Here is a 14025-nt window from a genome sequence, read left to right as displayed (position 1 = left end):
ACTCGCTGATGGAGGGATGAACCTGTGTACACAGCAGAGCTGAGCCTACAAACTGACTTCTTAAAGCGCTATAGCCGAGCAGAAATAGAGGTGAACTGCAGCTCTTGCCTGAAAAAGCAAACACCAGACGCAGAGAAGAAATCGAACTTTATGCATATCCGAAAGCGAGAAAGAGGAATCGGACGGAGGAGGACTCACACTGAGATGAGGAGGTGACCTTTCTTGGACAGAGTCGCTGTAAGAGCTGTGTGGTTTGAGAGGATTGGATGCTGCTTTTGGAAAAGCGAGGGCAACAGTTTTGCTTTTTTGTGACGATAACAAATAACCTGTTTATGTATGTACTGCTGCCTGGTGGGAAGTTATTTTTCCGCTGTCTAAGAGCTGCGCCTGCAGCAGTACTGGAGGAGAGGAGAGCAGCAGGGCTTCAGTTTGTTTTCCAGAGGGAGAGGAAGACAAATTTGGTCCCACCCACGTGGGGATACCTGTCCTGCCCTGTGCCGGGGTCGCACATTCAGTAAGTGAGGAAGGCAGAGGACACAACACAACATGCAGCAGCACAAACTTTTAAAGGATGGGGTCAAAGTAAAACTGGAGTCACTGCATGTATTCACCATCATTAGTTAACATCAAGAAAAGCTGCAGAATGTGCACTGATGAAGCAGACAGTTTGAATAAAAGCACATATTTTCTGACAGTCCATCCAATAGCTGTGCAGCCGTTCACCTAAAATGGCTAGAATACCCTAGAGGAAAAGTCAGAGGATTGCCAGGGTTATTGGAATTCATCATATTGGATCCATGAATGTCTGTAGAAAATTTGGGGCCACTCTCGTAGATGTGCAATAGGTGTTTTTGCAGCTATACTTAATGGAGTCAAGCTGACCCTGGCCTTAATAGCCAAAAGCTGCCATAAGCGACCAAGGCCATAAAGATATAATCGACCGAGCCGTAATACAGGAGCCCTGTGTTATAACGTAGAGAAAGTGACCTTGGGAAAGTATTGCATGAAATATACAATGAGACTTGGAACATGATTTAGTGTTCAGGACTTGGTATCCAATACAATCTTTATGCATGTATGGATAGGTGTTAGTATATCTTCATTTGGACACGTAGAAGTCTTGTTTGCGTACAGATACACCCTGCAAGGAAGAAAACCTTTAGAACTGGGTGGTATGACACACTTAACTTGCACTGATCATCTATATTCTGCCTGATATCCTGCTTTATTAAATGCTTCTGGCTCTCCTGAAACTTGGTTCACAAGATTTCCATCACAGGCACCACAGAAAGCTGTACGCAATTTCACAGCAATCTATTGAATCGCTGTTCAGACTGTTGTGTCTGGACCAAAGTGGTCGATCGACCAACTGGCCGGCATTACCACACCACTATCGTGGCTAAAAATGGAGACACTGATGACTTCTCTATTTCACTGTGTGCTGTGTCGATCAGATACTTTAAAAGACAGAGGATGAATCAGAAGCTCTCAAGCCTACAATCAGAGAAGTCAACCCATGTCAGTTACAAATTAGTGCTTCAGTACAATAAAACTGCTGTTGCAGCTACTGAGTCTCCATTGAATGCAATACATTATGCTGTCTTCATGTGTGTCTACACAATCTTTACTTCAAATCTTATCATGTCAAATTTCATAAGTAGGTTTTTAAATCATAACACTAAATGCACACTCATTTTTATAACATTTCTATTTTAAACATCTTGTCTATCAACTCTTAACTTCACAAGAAGAGTTATGTGCTGTAACCTCTTCATGAAGTAAAACTGTGAGAAGAACCACAAACCACTGTAAAGCAGGTGGGATCCATTTCCCTGCACTTAAGCTCTAACCTAAGTCACTTCACTGGACTATGATTTATTCTTGTCAAAGCAACAGTACTGATAGTATATTGTAAATGTTAAATTACAGTACAGCTGCAGGTTACCTCAAAAGGAGAGAAAATGTTGAGTCACAAACAGCGAGGAAACATAATAAGTGCTGTGAGGAATTGGAACTAAACTAAAAGCTATCAAGATCTCTTTCCACCTATATTTTAAAGGAGAACATAAAATGGGCCGGACAGAGGACGCCAACAAATCTCGGAAATGTGCTGACTGACAGACACTCAGCGAATTTAGTGTTTCCTCATGGAAACAAGCTGGACGCTAAGCTGAAGAGCAAACAGCCAACATCCCTTTGTGTTATTCCAGGTAACATGTTTCCTTTGCATTCTGCCAGCAGCTGTGAGATGTATCCGCTGGACCTGGTGTAAAGGGATTTTGTTGGAGTATTTCTCAGTCTGTATCTGACAAATGAGTGAGGTATTTTGACATATTGTCAGGATCAATAACAGTTGTACTAATGTTACCATCAGAATTCATAAAGTTTACCAAGAACCAATTTCAACCTTCAGTATCTCTGTTTTTGCTTTTATAGAGTCACGGAGACCATCAAATTCTCCCAGAATGCACTGGTCAACAGAGAGTAAATACAAGAGTACAATAACTTTCTTTGTGGTATTTATACACATGAATAATGCATTATTCTGCAGATTCTTCATTGTAATCTGCAAATTTGTTCTACAGCAGCAGTTATTGCAATGTGTTAAGATAGACATGGAAAGGTTGAAAAGTCTGCAGTCCAAATTTCTTTAGAACTGGTGGCAAGAATAAGGTCGATTGAATGGGCATGAGTGAACACGTCATATAAAAAGATGAGTCTCAAATGTTTAGGATCACTTAAGGCCTAAACTCTAAGTGAAACCATAAGTCTTCGACAGAACTATAGATCGGTCCTGCATAGCTGCACACCTCCCTACTCTGTCCATGAATGTCTCCTTTCAAAGCATAAAACAAGAGGGCATTTGATTAGATTTCTGGTGACATCCTTAAAATCCTCCTGTAACTTCCTCAAGAAGCCATTACACTGTCTGACGTTTCAGGATGCTACACATCAAAAGATTTTGTTCCTTTCCAATAGGACATCTCAGTCCTTCGAGCCTTTTCAAGTAAGCTAGAACATATAAGTCACAGTGTAGGACACATCAGAAGGAAAAATTCAGCATCCCATGTTTCACTTCTACATTTGAAGATAGGGTGCTATTTCATCTAAATAATGGGAGGTTGGTGTCACATCAGGTTAATGTATACAAAAGAGGGAAACTATAATAGCAACAACCCCTTAAGACAACAAAGGCTATATCCACACTAATACATTTTCATTGTGAAATGTGGAAGTTCTTCTATATTTACGCATATTGTTCCCAGTACTCCAGAGTTTTAGGAACAATACAACTTTAGGAAAGGCCGGATTTTAGTTTGAAAACTCTGGTAGAAAACAAAGCTACCAGCCTTGAATACCAGCGGTTAATTCAATATAGAGGAGATAACAACTTAAAGGCACTGCTGACCTTGTTGACTATGCTAGCAGCTGCTGTGCAGTTAAGGAAATCTGTAATCTTACTTTTGCATGTTGTTCTTCTTCTTTCTTGTAGCATTTACTACAATCAAGCAACCAACACCTTGCTTCATGTTTACACCAGCACCCACATGCTCATTGTATATGCATTTTCACGTGTTTATGCATTTTCAGATATGTAAGCATGCGCTGACATTGTTTCTGAAAAGGAGCTAAAATTTCCATCTGCATGAAGATTGTTTTTACTTTTGAAACTCCATCTTAAAAGAAAAACGTATTAGTGTGGATGTAGCCATAGTAGCCAAACAGTGACAGTGGTCAGTACTTTTGCATCACAGCAAGAAGGTTCTGGGTTTGAACCTGCTTGGAAGCTTGTGTGGAGTTTGCATGTTCTCCCTGTGCCTGCATGGGTTTTCTCCAGGGGCTCCAGCTTCCCCCCACTGTCCAAAGACACGAACGGCTGTTTAACTAATGATTCTAAATAGGTGTGAGTGTGCATGCTTATCTTGTCCCTTTGTGTTAGCCCTGTGATGAACTGCAGACCTGCCCATAGGGTACTCTGCTTCTCGCCAAATGTCAGCTGGGAAAGGCTCCGGTCCCCTGTGACCCTCTATAGGACAAAGTGGGTACAGCTGATAGATGGATGGTCCCCAAAGGAACAAGAATGTCCTAATGACTTTGGCGATCCCCTCACTTTTCCTCGAGTGACATCACGAGATTAATCTTTGTGGTTTTGAATGAAATATCTCAGTGGATTGGTTGACCTTTTCCACAGCAAGAAAAGAACAGGTAGCAATAGTTCACTGAGCGGACGTCCTGCTATTGTACACGTTGGTTCGCTGTTCAAACTGTCATGACTTACTGGGACACTTCATGGCACTGAGCCTTCATCAGTGTTATCAGTTCCACCCCATGACTTTCCTTCTACGTCGAGTCAAAATGCCAAGAAATCTGCAAAAGACATTCAAGTCCTCCCCAGGATGAACTGTAATAACTGACCTTTCTATGTATAATTTCTCCTGCACTTAACAACAAAATGCCTACTAAACTAATGGCATTCCCATTAGACTAGTTTAACCTTTGTGTTGAGTGCTACTTAGCCAATGTTACTATACAAAAAGCTAAACTAAGGTGAGGATCTTAGAAAATCATGGACAACAAACCTTCATAACATCACCCACAGGTTTCCCCAAGGAGCGGCTTTCAAACTTAATGGGGGGATTCATTCATAACCATCAGTGTCTGACTCCTAACTTCTGGCTAATCCAAATATGACCAAAGAGATGAAGTTTGAATGGAGCTAAAATGTTCCACGCAAACATCTTTGAGCCATGGACTGGCCTGTGATGACACCCACTTGTCATTTAAAGCAGCCACACCCTTAATTACTCCTAATGTGAAGTCTAACTACCATTTACACAGGTGAGTCAAATCAATTTTTATCTTCCATACAATTATCATGAATGGAGAAATAAGCCATAGAGACCAAAAATATTTTGTGTACCAGGCTGTAAAACATGTTTTTCTGCTGTAAAGTTGGACATTTTAAGGTGAGGGTCTATTGGGACTGATTCAATTTTGGTGCCAACCTCAAGTGTCCATTTGAGGACCAGCAGTTTTTGGCAATTTGGCTTTACATTTCAGTCCCAAAGGTTGCCAGTTATGTAAAATATTTTACCTGCTTGCCCTGCACATTGTTATTTTAATAGCTGTTGTGCCTAATCCAAGAGTCATTATCATGTCTACACTTTCTGTGTTCTTAGTGTCAATCAAAACAAAATGTAAATGTCAATTTGGCTGCAGCAGCTCAGTTTGTACACATTCTTACACATACAGTACTTCAAATTTGTGATAATAAATTGCCTTATACAATAATTTAAGTGCAGCATGTGAGCTTTCTAATAATGATGTTACAGCATCTCATCTGTTTTGAGTTTAAAAAGCTGCAATGAAAGACCTGTGTGGACCTGCTGGTTCAATTTGACCGTAACAGCAAATGTTTGTTTTTAGTGGAAAATCTGACAGAAGGCAGAGTGCACACAGTTTAAATGATTTCTGTGTTATGACATTTAAGTGTTTCACATTTTTATCCACATTACGGTTTGCGTTGTTGCGCAATTCGTCTCAGTTGACCAACCACATAGAAAGCAGAGGGCATGTAGGGACTGAAGGCTGAGTAGGTGTTTCTCCTCCGGCAGTGTTGTTGTATGTTGGCTGGAATTCCCTCTTCTCTACAGATTGCAGCTTTGTAAAAGTGCACATTTTCTTCCAGTGGGTTACCCCCTGCAGATACTCATTATACACAAAGAGTGGGGCAACACTCGTTGGATTAGCTCTAATCCGAGAAATACAGCTGGATTCGGCCCACATGCTAAAACAACATGACAGAAAGAAACATACAGCAGCGATACACAGATGTGGCCTGTGGCTACTCGAGTATTATCTGAAAGAATACACGAATATTTCACTGTATCATGGTGAAAGCGCTGTTAACCTTCCACCTACACATTCTTTGCATGCACTGCTACAGCATCATCCAAGGACCACTAATACAAGAGATGGAGTGATACAGCACTCTCAATTTAAACAGGTTTTAATGCTGCATATATCAAAAGAACGTGTGGGCAACAGGGAGTGTTATTTCAATACGTTTATTGTATTGATTAAAGAAATAATTAAACAACTCTTCACAATTTATCAGCTCGAGCCATCTGGGCCTTAGAATTGTAAAACATCATGTCTCTCTATAGACAGAAAATAGACTGAATAAAGTGTCAAATATGAACTAATGAGGCATGAACCATTTCTTATTTTAAAAAAGAAAATGCAGCAATGATGTGATTTTGCTGTTTTACATTCAAGAATGAACTCTGATACAACTTTTCCAAATTTATGAAAGCAGCTCCTCTAAATTATTCACTGCCCCTGTGGCATCTTGGGTTTTCCTTTACATTATTCTGTGTATTCACAGCTTGTAGTCCTTGAATAATCCCAGGTAACATCGAGCGAACAGCAGCAGAGATTTCAGAGGCAGCCACGCTGAAGGACGTTGTGTAAGACTGCAACAAACTGCTGCAGCATCACTGTAGCTTGTCAGTAGTGATCACCGTCGCTCTGTTACAGCGCTGACATGTAAGCACATTCTGATGCACAGGATGAAAGACTAACTGCACATCTCCAGTGGCTTGCCCCCGAAGCTATTCAGTACTATTCTGCCATTTCACAGCATTATGACCAGCCATGGTTGAGCGGCTCAGTGTGAAGAAAACAAGAAATAAGATTCCTTCTTACCATCGCTCTGAGCTTGCTTGGCAAAATACATGCATGTTTTTGCACTTGACTGACAGTTATGTCTTCAGTCAACAGGTATTTAAATGCTTCGATTGCCGTTAAGACCATTTATTTGGCATCAGTACTCCCTTGTTAAAAGAAATGTAAAGCATTTACGCTGCATGATGGCTCGTGAGTCATATCTTACCCCACAGCAATGAACCCTAAAAGCTCTTATTAAACGAAGGGTCAAACCATCTATTCACATGAGTGAAAGCATTGCTCAGAAACAGCACTGTGTGACTCTGGTTAGATAAAATTATATTGTTAAGCTCTTATGTATTTACAATGCTTCCCAATGAAAACGCCATGACAAATCTGAGGATGAGTACTTGTCAGCTTGGTGCAGGTCATCCAAACTGACAGGACTCTGGCTGCAGTAGCAGCAACTCAGATGTTTTTATCAGTGCATCGTGATAAAAGGACACGCTTTTGGGTAAGTGTCTCTTTCTGTTCAAGGGCTGCTAAATCCAGAGAATCCCTTTAAAAGTTTTCTAATGCAAATGTGTGACCGGCCAAGTATCGAAGAAGAGGTAGAGAATATGTTTTTCATGCTGAGCAAGCTTTCATAATTGAATTAAGACGTTCACAATGTAGCTTTGAAGCCAGGAGTGGACTGTTTAGCCCTCTGATGACCTCACTGCGATGTTAAGAAGTGGTTCCAATAATCATTTATTCTTTGTATACGCATTTATTATTCCAGCCAGAGTGTGGATTAAGACAGAAACTATTATGAAGAATGCTTTCCCTCAGGCCAAACAATTTGACAACCTTCTGCCTGATGCTCATGCATCATTCATGACTTGCTGGTTTAAATGAGTTCTCGGAGTTAAGATGAATCCAAGGTTGTTATTCATTGTTTGGTTACATTCCAGAGCGTTTGTTTTGTTATAGCAAATGCAACAAAATTATGTAAAGCATTGCCAAATCAACATTTACCTTTAGATATTACACTATGTTGAAATGCTCTAATGATCCAACTAATGGAAAAATCCTCTGATGAGCAATTTGTTTTCTTCCAGTAACCTTACCGCTGCATTTCTGTATTAAAGGAATTGTTTCACATATTGAGAGATATGCTTATTTGCTTTCTCACCGAGAGGATAAACTTTTTGATTGGACAAACTTTATTGTTTATGCAATTAATATGAAACTACTGCCAGTAGGTGTTCAGTGCAGCTTAACAGAAAGGCTGGCAGTGGAGGGAAACAATTAGCTCCACCCAATGGTGGCAGCCAGCACCTCTAAAACTCACTAATATGTTTTTACTGCTATCCAGGCAAGCTGTGAAGATGCTCCAGAGAGGGAATGTCCCTAGTCAGAACGTAAAACCACAATATGTTTAGGTTTTGTAATGATTAACAAAGAAAAAACATATATTTCCAGTCTTTGTGCTAAGCTACACTGTAGCCTCATATTTACTAGTCACAGTGGCAGGTTATTCCAGATGTGCTTCTCCCTAGCAACATTTTCCAGCTCCTCCTAGATAGATGCTGAGGCATTCACGGGTCAGATGAGATATGTAATTTCTCCAGCAATTTTTGGGTCTACCACAGACATGACGGGTCACACTTACTGGGTGTATGACTCAGCAGTGTCATGACAGACAATTGACAGGTGCTCTTTAACAGGAATCCCTACACAGGTTTCACCCTCCTACAGCTACACAAACACTGGCTACACCTGATTGGATGAACACTTTACTCCGAGGCTGTCTGCTCCTCGATTTCAAATTGGACCAACATGGGGAACAACAACTTTCTCTTTTCCTCAACAAAAATGGTTCACTAAAATGTCTTTCTAAAAATCATGTGAAAACCAAACAGCTGCTGAATCTGTCTTCATTTCAGATCGATAAGAGTAAGTAAAAAAAGTTTTTCTAAAATTTGAAGAAGCAGTGAATCCTGCTCATTTCCATAAAGTAGCCTTGAATTTATGGAGATGAGGAGCAGGCAACCTGACGGCCTGTCTCACAAAACACATTGTGACACTACCAGAATGCGTTCTACAGCTGGTTACGTAGACAATGAATAAGAAGCGTTGACGTGATGAATCCTGTGGACGCAAAACATGAGGCTGAAGGCAGCCACCCTGTGGAAGAATCTCATTTTGTCTGCTTGTATTTTCATCTTTCGGTCACTACCCAGAGCTCACGACCACAGGTGAGAGTTGGAACGTAGATTGAGATAGACTGCTGTGCCTTCTGACTCAGCTCCCTCTTCACCACGACGGTCCGTTACAACACCGGCATTATTGCTGACGCTGCACTGGTCCGCCTGTCCATCTCACGCTCCATTTTACCATCACTTGTGAACAAGATCCCGGGATACTAAAACCCCTTCGCTTGGGGCAGCAACTCAACCCCAAGTCAACAGAAGAAGTTGAAAAAGCACATTTCCCAAAATTCTGAACAGCTCCTTTAAATAATGCACTGAACACCTCATACTATTGCAAACATACAGTACACACAGCCAACTATGAACAATGACTTTCACACCAAGAGAAGGTGATCCTTTCGCTTTTTTACAAAGCTCATTTGCACAAAAAAACAACAAAAAAACACACATTAAAAGTTGAATGTGTGCCACCACTTCTCCATCCACTGCTTCCATTTTTACTATGAATATAAAAACGCAAACAAATAATAGTAATAACAGTGTTACAGCTTTGATCACATATGCACCATTATCTCATATCTTTAAAGTTGTATGCATAGTTTTCCACAAGCCAAAATTGCATATAAGCATTGCAAACTTTTTTCAAAAAGGTCCTAATATGGCTACTGCTGATGAGTCAAAGTATTCACCACAGTGTTAACAATGCAGAAGAAAAAGAAGAAGAAGAGCAGAAGGAGGAGGAGGAGGAGGAGGAGATCTGGCTGCATGAACTGGTCTGTGCTGCATTAGTGGGACTGTCCGTTGCCTACACACTGAAGTGCTCTAACATTAGCCTCTGTCTGAGCAGCATCACACCAGTTGAGTCATAGCAGAGGGAGGATAAGTAGCTATAAGAAACACTTTAATGAGAAGCTCTGTGTAATACTGACACTTTTTCAAATCAAAGTTTTCTTGAAAGTGCGCTCGAAAAAATCTACAGGCTGGGCTTTCAAGGATTTCAGGGAGAAATAATACACCTGGATACACAATCGATCAGAAATCCCAAATCATTTACGTGCATTTCACATGATTTATTCCAAATTAGAGAAAGGCTAAACACACCTTAAGTAATTAAGTAATTAAGGCTTCCCTGTCGCTATATCCACAAACTATAATCCCACATGCATTTGATTCAACTTGTCCCTGATCATCAGCTCTGCCTCTGCTGTCTCTCCCTGCCCTGACCTCAGTCTTAATGGATACAACCTTCCCATTTCTGCATTTATGCACACAATCAGTCCTGGCCCGCGGCAAGGTGTCACATCAATACATCCTGCAGCTTCACTCCAGCCACAAATTGGTGAGATAATAAACACAACGGCACGGTGAAGTTCTCTTTGTCGGAATCAATTCAATCAACGTCGCAACAGCTAGAAATTATCTGCTGCAAATGCATCTTGGGTTGTTTGCAGGTTTGTTTGTTAACCTTCATTTTCTGCAAAGCAAAGTGTCAAAACTGAAGATTCAGTGTCTTTCACCAGAGGAAGTTGGGGAATCCGCCATATATTAGTAGAGAGGGACTGAGATAGAGAAAATGAAAGCTTGGTGGGGATTGATTTTTCCATACTGGAGAACAAACTGGAGCCACACACACACTCAACTGCTGGACAATGGCCTTCCACCTATTGATCCCCACTGCCAATAACACAGTCATTTGCCATCAGGGATTTGTAACAGTCATTATATACTGACCCAGCTGGAGGACAGCAGCGTTGTCCTGCTTTATTCCAGTCACAATCTATACAACAAACACAACAAATGAGCTCTGAGCAAAAAGTAATTACTCCCATCCTTTTTTGATTCTCCCTATTGTTGGTTTCATACTAAAGAGGGAGTTATGTAGAAAATCCCAAAGATCACAAGCAATAAGCAGATTTAAAATCTCAGTCATCCTAACACTTGCTAATATTATCAAAATTGATGATGTGAGCTGTGGGAAAGCACAGCGATGACTAATCTGTAATTCTTGCCAGAATTGAAATGTGTCAAATCCTCATCATCACATTCATTTGCTACATCACCACCTGCCAGGCGAGCAAGGCATTATGCAAGGAAGACTACTATAATAAGAATTGTGTAGCTTGGTGCATTTTGAAGCCATCCCTTCATCAGAAAATGACCTGGCTGGTCTGCATAATGAGCTGCTCACTGGTCTCTTTCAGCTGGAGAGCACCAAGCTTAGCTTGCATCAGCTTATCTCGCTGAAATTAATCCTCCTGATTATTGTGTTTTACCTCTTATCCTTTAAGAAAACCCTTGAGCTTCTTTCAAAAACAATGAATTCAGGTTTAGTAAGTTCTGGCTGCGGACAAATTCTGCAGTTTGCGCGGTAGCCCTGATCTGGACAAGCCAAGCATGTAATATTCTGCTACTTCCTCGGCATTTACTGCTGAAGTGCCCTTGAGCTGAGCACTGACCCCACAGCTGTTTCAGAGTAATTATCCAGCAGCCGACAGTGCAAGGTTGTAGTCCAACTGGGTAGTGTCAAGGTGTGAGTGTGTGAATGCGTGTGAACCTGCAACTTCCGCCTAAAAGCCGCCAGCAAGCTTGAAGTTGGCGAGTTCTGCTGCGCTCGCCAACAGCTGCATGACCTCAACAGCATTTTTTTAAGGAAAGCTGAGAGACGCACAGTTGTGCTCAAATTCTCCTTCTTTTTTTAGCCTTATTCTCACTTCATTAGGTTACACCACCATCTCTACAGCAGCCGACAGAGTTCTGAGAGCTGCAGCTGATCCTCAAGCGTGAAGTGTGAAGTGTGGTAGGAAGAAGGATAACAAATGAATTCTCCAGACACAACTTGGTGCCCTACATGGCAGACAAGGGATTGGTAGACCAATTATGAAGCTATCTCACTCTCCACGGCACGTCCTATCAAATCCATCATGTTTGTGGGGATGACTACATGAATCACAGCAGGATACAGTTGATACAGTAGACTATGTATCCATCAGAGGTGTAGATGTAAGAATCTGCTACCAGTAGAGCCTAATGTGATATCAAAGCTTTATCAAAAAGACTGAAATTCATACTGTGAGATGGTGACCCACACACTGAGGTGGACATATAGGTTACTATGGCAGTACAGCCCTTCAAAGTGGCATTTAGGAGAAAGGGAAGATCAAATGCAACAGTTTGAGTGACATATCAAGCGTAACCCACATCAATACACTTGCAGCAACTTGCAATTTACACCTAAGTGACTGTACAGACATTAATAGGGCTGGACAGCAGGTCAGAAAAGGGATATGCTTATGTATATTTTATTTTTGCTGACAAAAGTGTGCTCCAAAATAAAAAATAAAATAGAAAGCGTGTATTATTTTTCATTTGATAACGGCAACGCTTTCTTTTCTTTAATCTGCATCTTGATAAATGTGCCAAAAAATGTTAAATGTGTGACAAAAAGTGCCAGTGACAGCTCCTCATTCAAAAACAAAGAACAGCTGGAATACTCAATAAATGCAGCTTATCATTTTGGGTTTGTTTTCCACAATTTCTGGCAGTAGCTACTTCTATTACTGCTACTCAGTTTGGATGCGATTTGGGCGTTTGTATTCTTTGATAAATTATTAATATCACCCCATTTTGATCATTTTCACACAGTCCCTATTGTAAAGCCTTTAGCTGACATAACAACCAGACATTTCGAGCGCTGGTATCTAAGTGCTGCTCATCAGCTTCTCCAGAATTACTGAATTACTGTGTTTACAAAATCACTGTGTTTGGCCAATTAGAGGCCATCAAGCTCTATCATCCAGCTGGTGAATTCTGGATGCCACAACCAAGGAGTTTGAGCATTAGGCCAGAGACTTGGCAGGTGGCTGCATTGTTTTTAAATTTTTAAGACCATCCATTTCATTCAAACTACAATTTCAGCTCGTAAACATCTGTTTAATTTTTGAATTGGTCTGCCAATGAGACAATTAAAGCCAAACTGATTTTATATTCTGTGTGCCTCTGTGTGTGCCTGTGTGTGTGTGTGTGTGTGTGTGTGTGTGTGTGTGTGTGTGTGTGTGTGTGTGTGTGTGTGTGTGTGTGTGTGTGTGTGTGTCTGTGTACTGACTTGAACAGCAGCCCAGAACTTGCAGCACTTTTGCAGCACTTTTGGGTACAATTTGAAAAATAAATCTGAGGTTTCTTGTTGCTCTTCTGCAGAGAAATAAAACAGGATACATGGTGTGTGTGGTACTCACAGGCATGTGTGACAGAGAAACTGTTGGAGGACTCCAGGTTATCAACATTATAATTGAGGTGGAAGGGTTTCTCTGTCACATTCTGGTTGGTGTTGTACAGCTGGACAGCAAACCTGAAGGCGCTGTGCTCCTGCACAGTGGAGCGCATGAACAGTCCACCTACAGGAAAGAAAATGTCACATTTAACAGCGCTCTAATTAGTCCATTCCCAGCATGCACAACACTGCACATATTCCATCTCCACTTCCCATGATAAAGGTATCACTTACTTACAGCGTGACTGCAATGGCACACAATTACGCATCATATGAGAGCTGCATACTTTGAGAGAGCAAGCCCAAATGTGTAAGTATCCCACTCAACAAGGCACTGCAGATAATGAAAGTCGCGTTTTGACAATTTGGATCAACTCTATTCTTCACCACAACCGCCCACAGAGACGCGCAAAATCCTACAACGTTCAAGGTTTATGAGGGAGCGAAGTTGGCAAAGAATTACGCAAAATAGCCCAACCTGACTGAGACGTGTCCTATTTACACTGAACAAAGGCGCTGACTATCCCATTGAACTTACCAATGTTGATTTGGTTTGGAAAGCCAGCCAGCGAGTCGTCCAGAAAATTCACCAAAACAAGGACCGTCGCTATTGCGCGATGCCACATTTTTCTCCGAGAAGCGCGATCAACTCCTGGCGCGGATGTGACAGAGGAGCGGCAGGGAGAACCATGTACACGGGCTTGGACGCAAAGAAATCCACAAGATGCGGCGGGTCTCTCTCTCCCTCCCTCCCTCTCTCTCTCTCTCTCAGTCTTTCTCACTCACTGTGTGCACCCACGTTGAATTTGTGCCAGCGCAACTGCAGCGCCAGCCCTCTGCTGCTGCTGCTGCTGCTGCTGCTGCTGCTGCTGCTGCTGCTGCTGCTGCTGGAAA

At 41.5% G+C, this 14025-nt stretch overlaps 1 protein-coding gene across 6 annotated transcripts in view; it reads right to left on the bottom strand.

Moving 5' to 3' along the window:
• Window positions 1–14025, bottom strand: part of gria3a (glutamate receptor, ionotropic, AMPA 3a) — an 83124-nt gene extending 69099 nt beyond the window's left edge. For 2 of the 6 annotated variants that reach the window (XR_002746942.3, XM_035954540.2), the window contains exons 1-2: window positions 13670–14025; window positions 13097–13255 (exon numbers count right to left, since the gene is read on the bottom strand). Coding sequence is in view for 5 of the 6 variants with exons in the window: in XM_035954540.2 (XP_035810433.1) it covers window positions 13097–13255; window positions 13670–13757 (247 nt within the window). In the remaining variant the exon portion in view is untranslated. The remainder of the gene's footprint in view (window positions 1–13096; window positions 13256–13669) is intronic. The other 4 variants (XM_035954542.2, XM_035954541.2, XM_023284008.3 and 1 more) reach the window with 2 other exon arrangements.

Source organism: Amphiprion ocellaris, chromosome 14 (genome assembly GCF_022539595.1).
Source record: "Amphiprion ocellaris isolate individual 3 ecotype Okinawa chromosome 14, ASM2253959v1, whole genome shotgun sequence".
In the NCBI taxonomy this organism is placed as follows: Eukaryota; Metazoa; Chordata; class Actinopteri; family Pomacentridae; genus Amphiprion; species Amphiprion ocellaris.
This window is presented reverse-complemented; position numbering and strand designations above follow the sequence as displayed.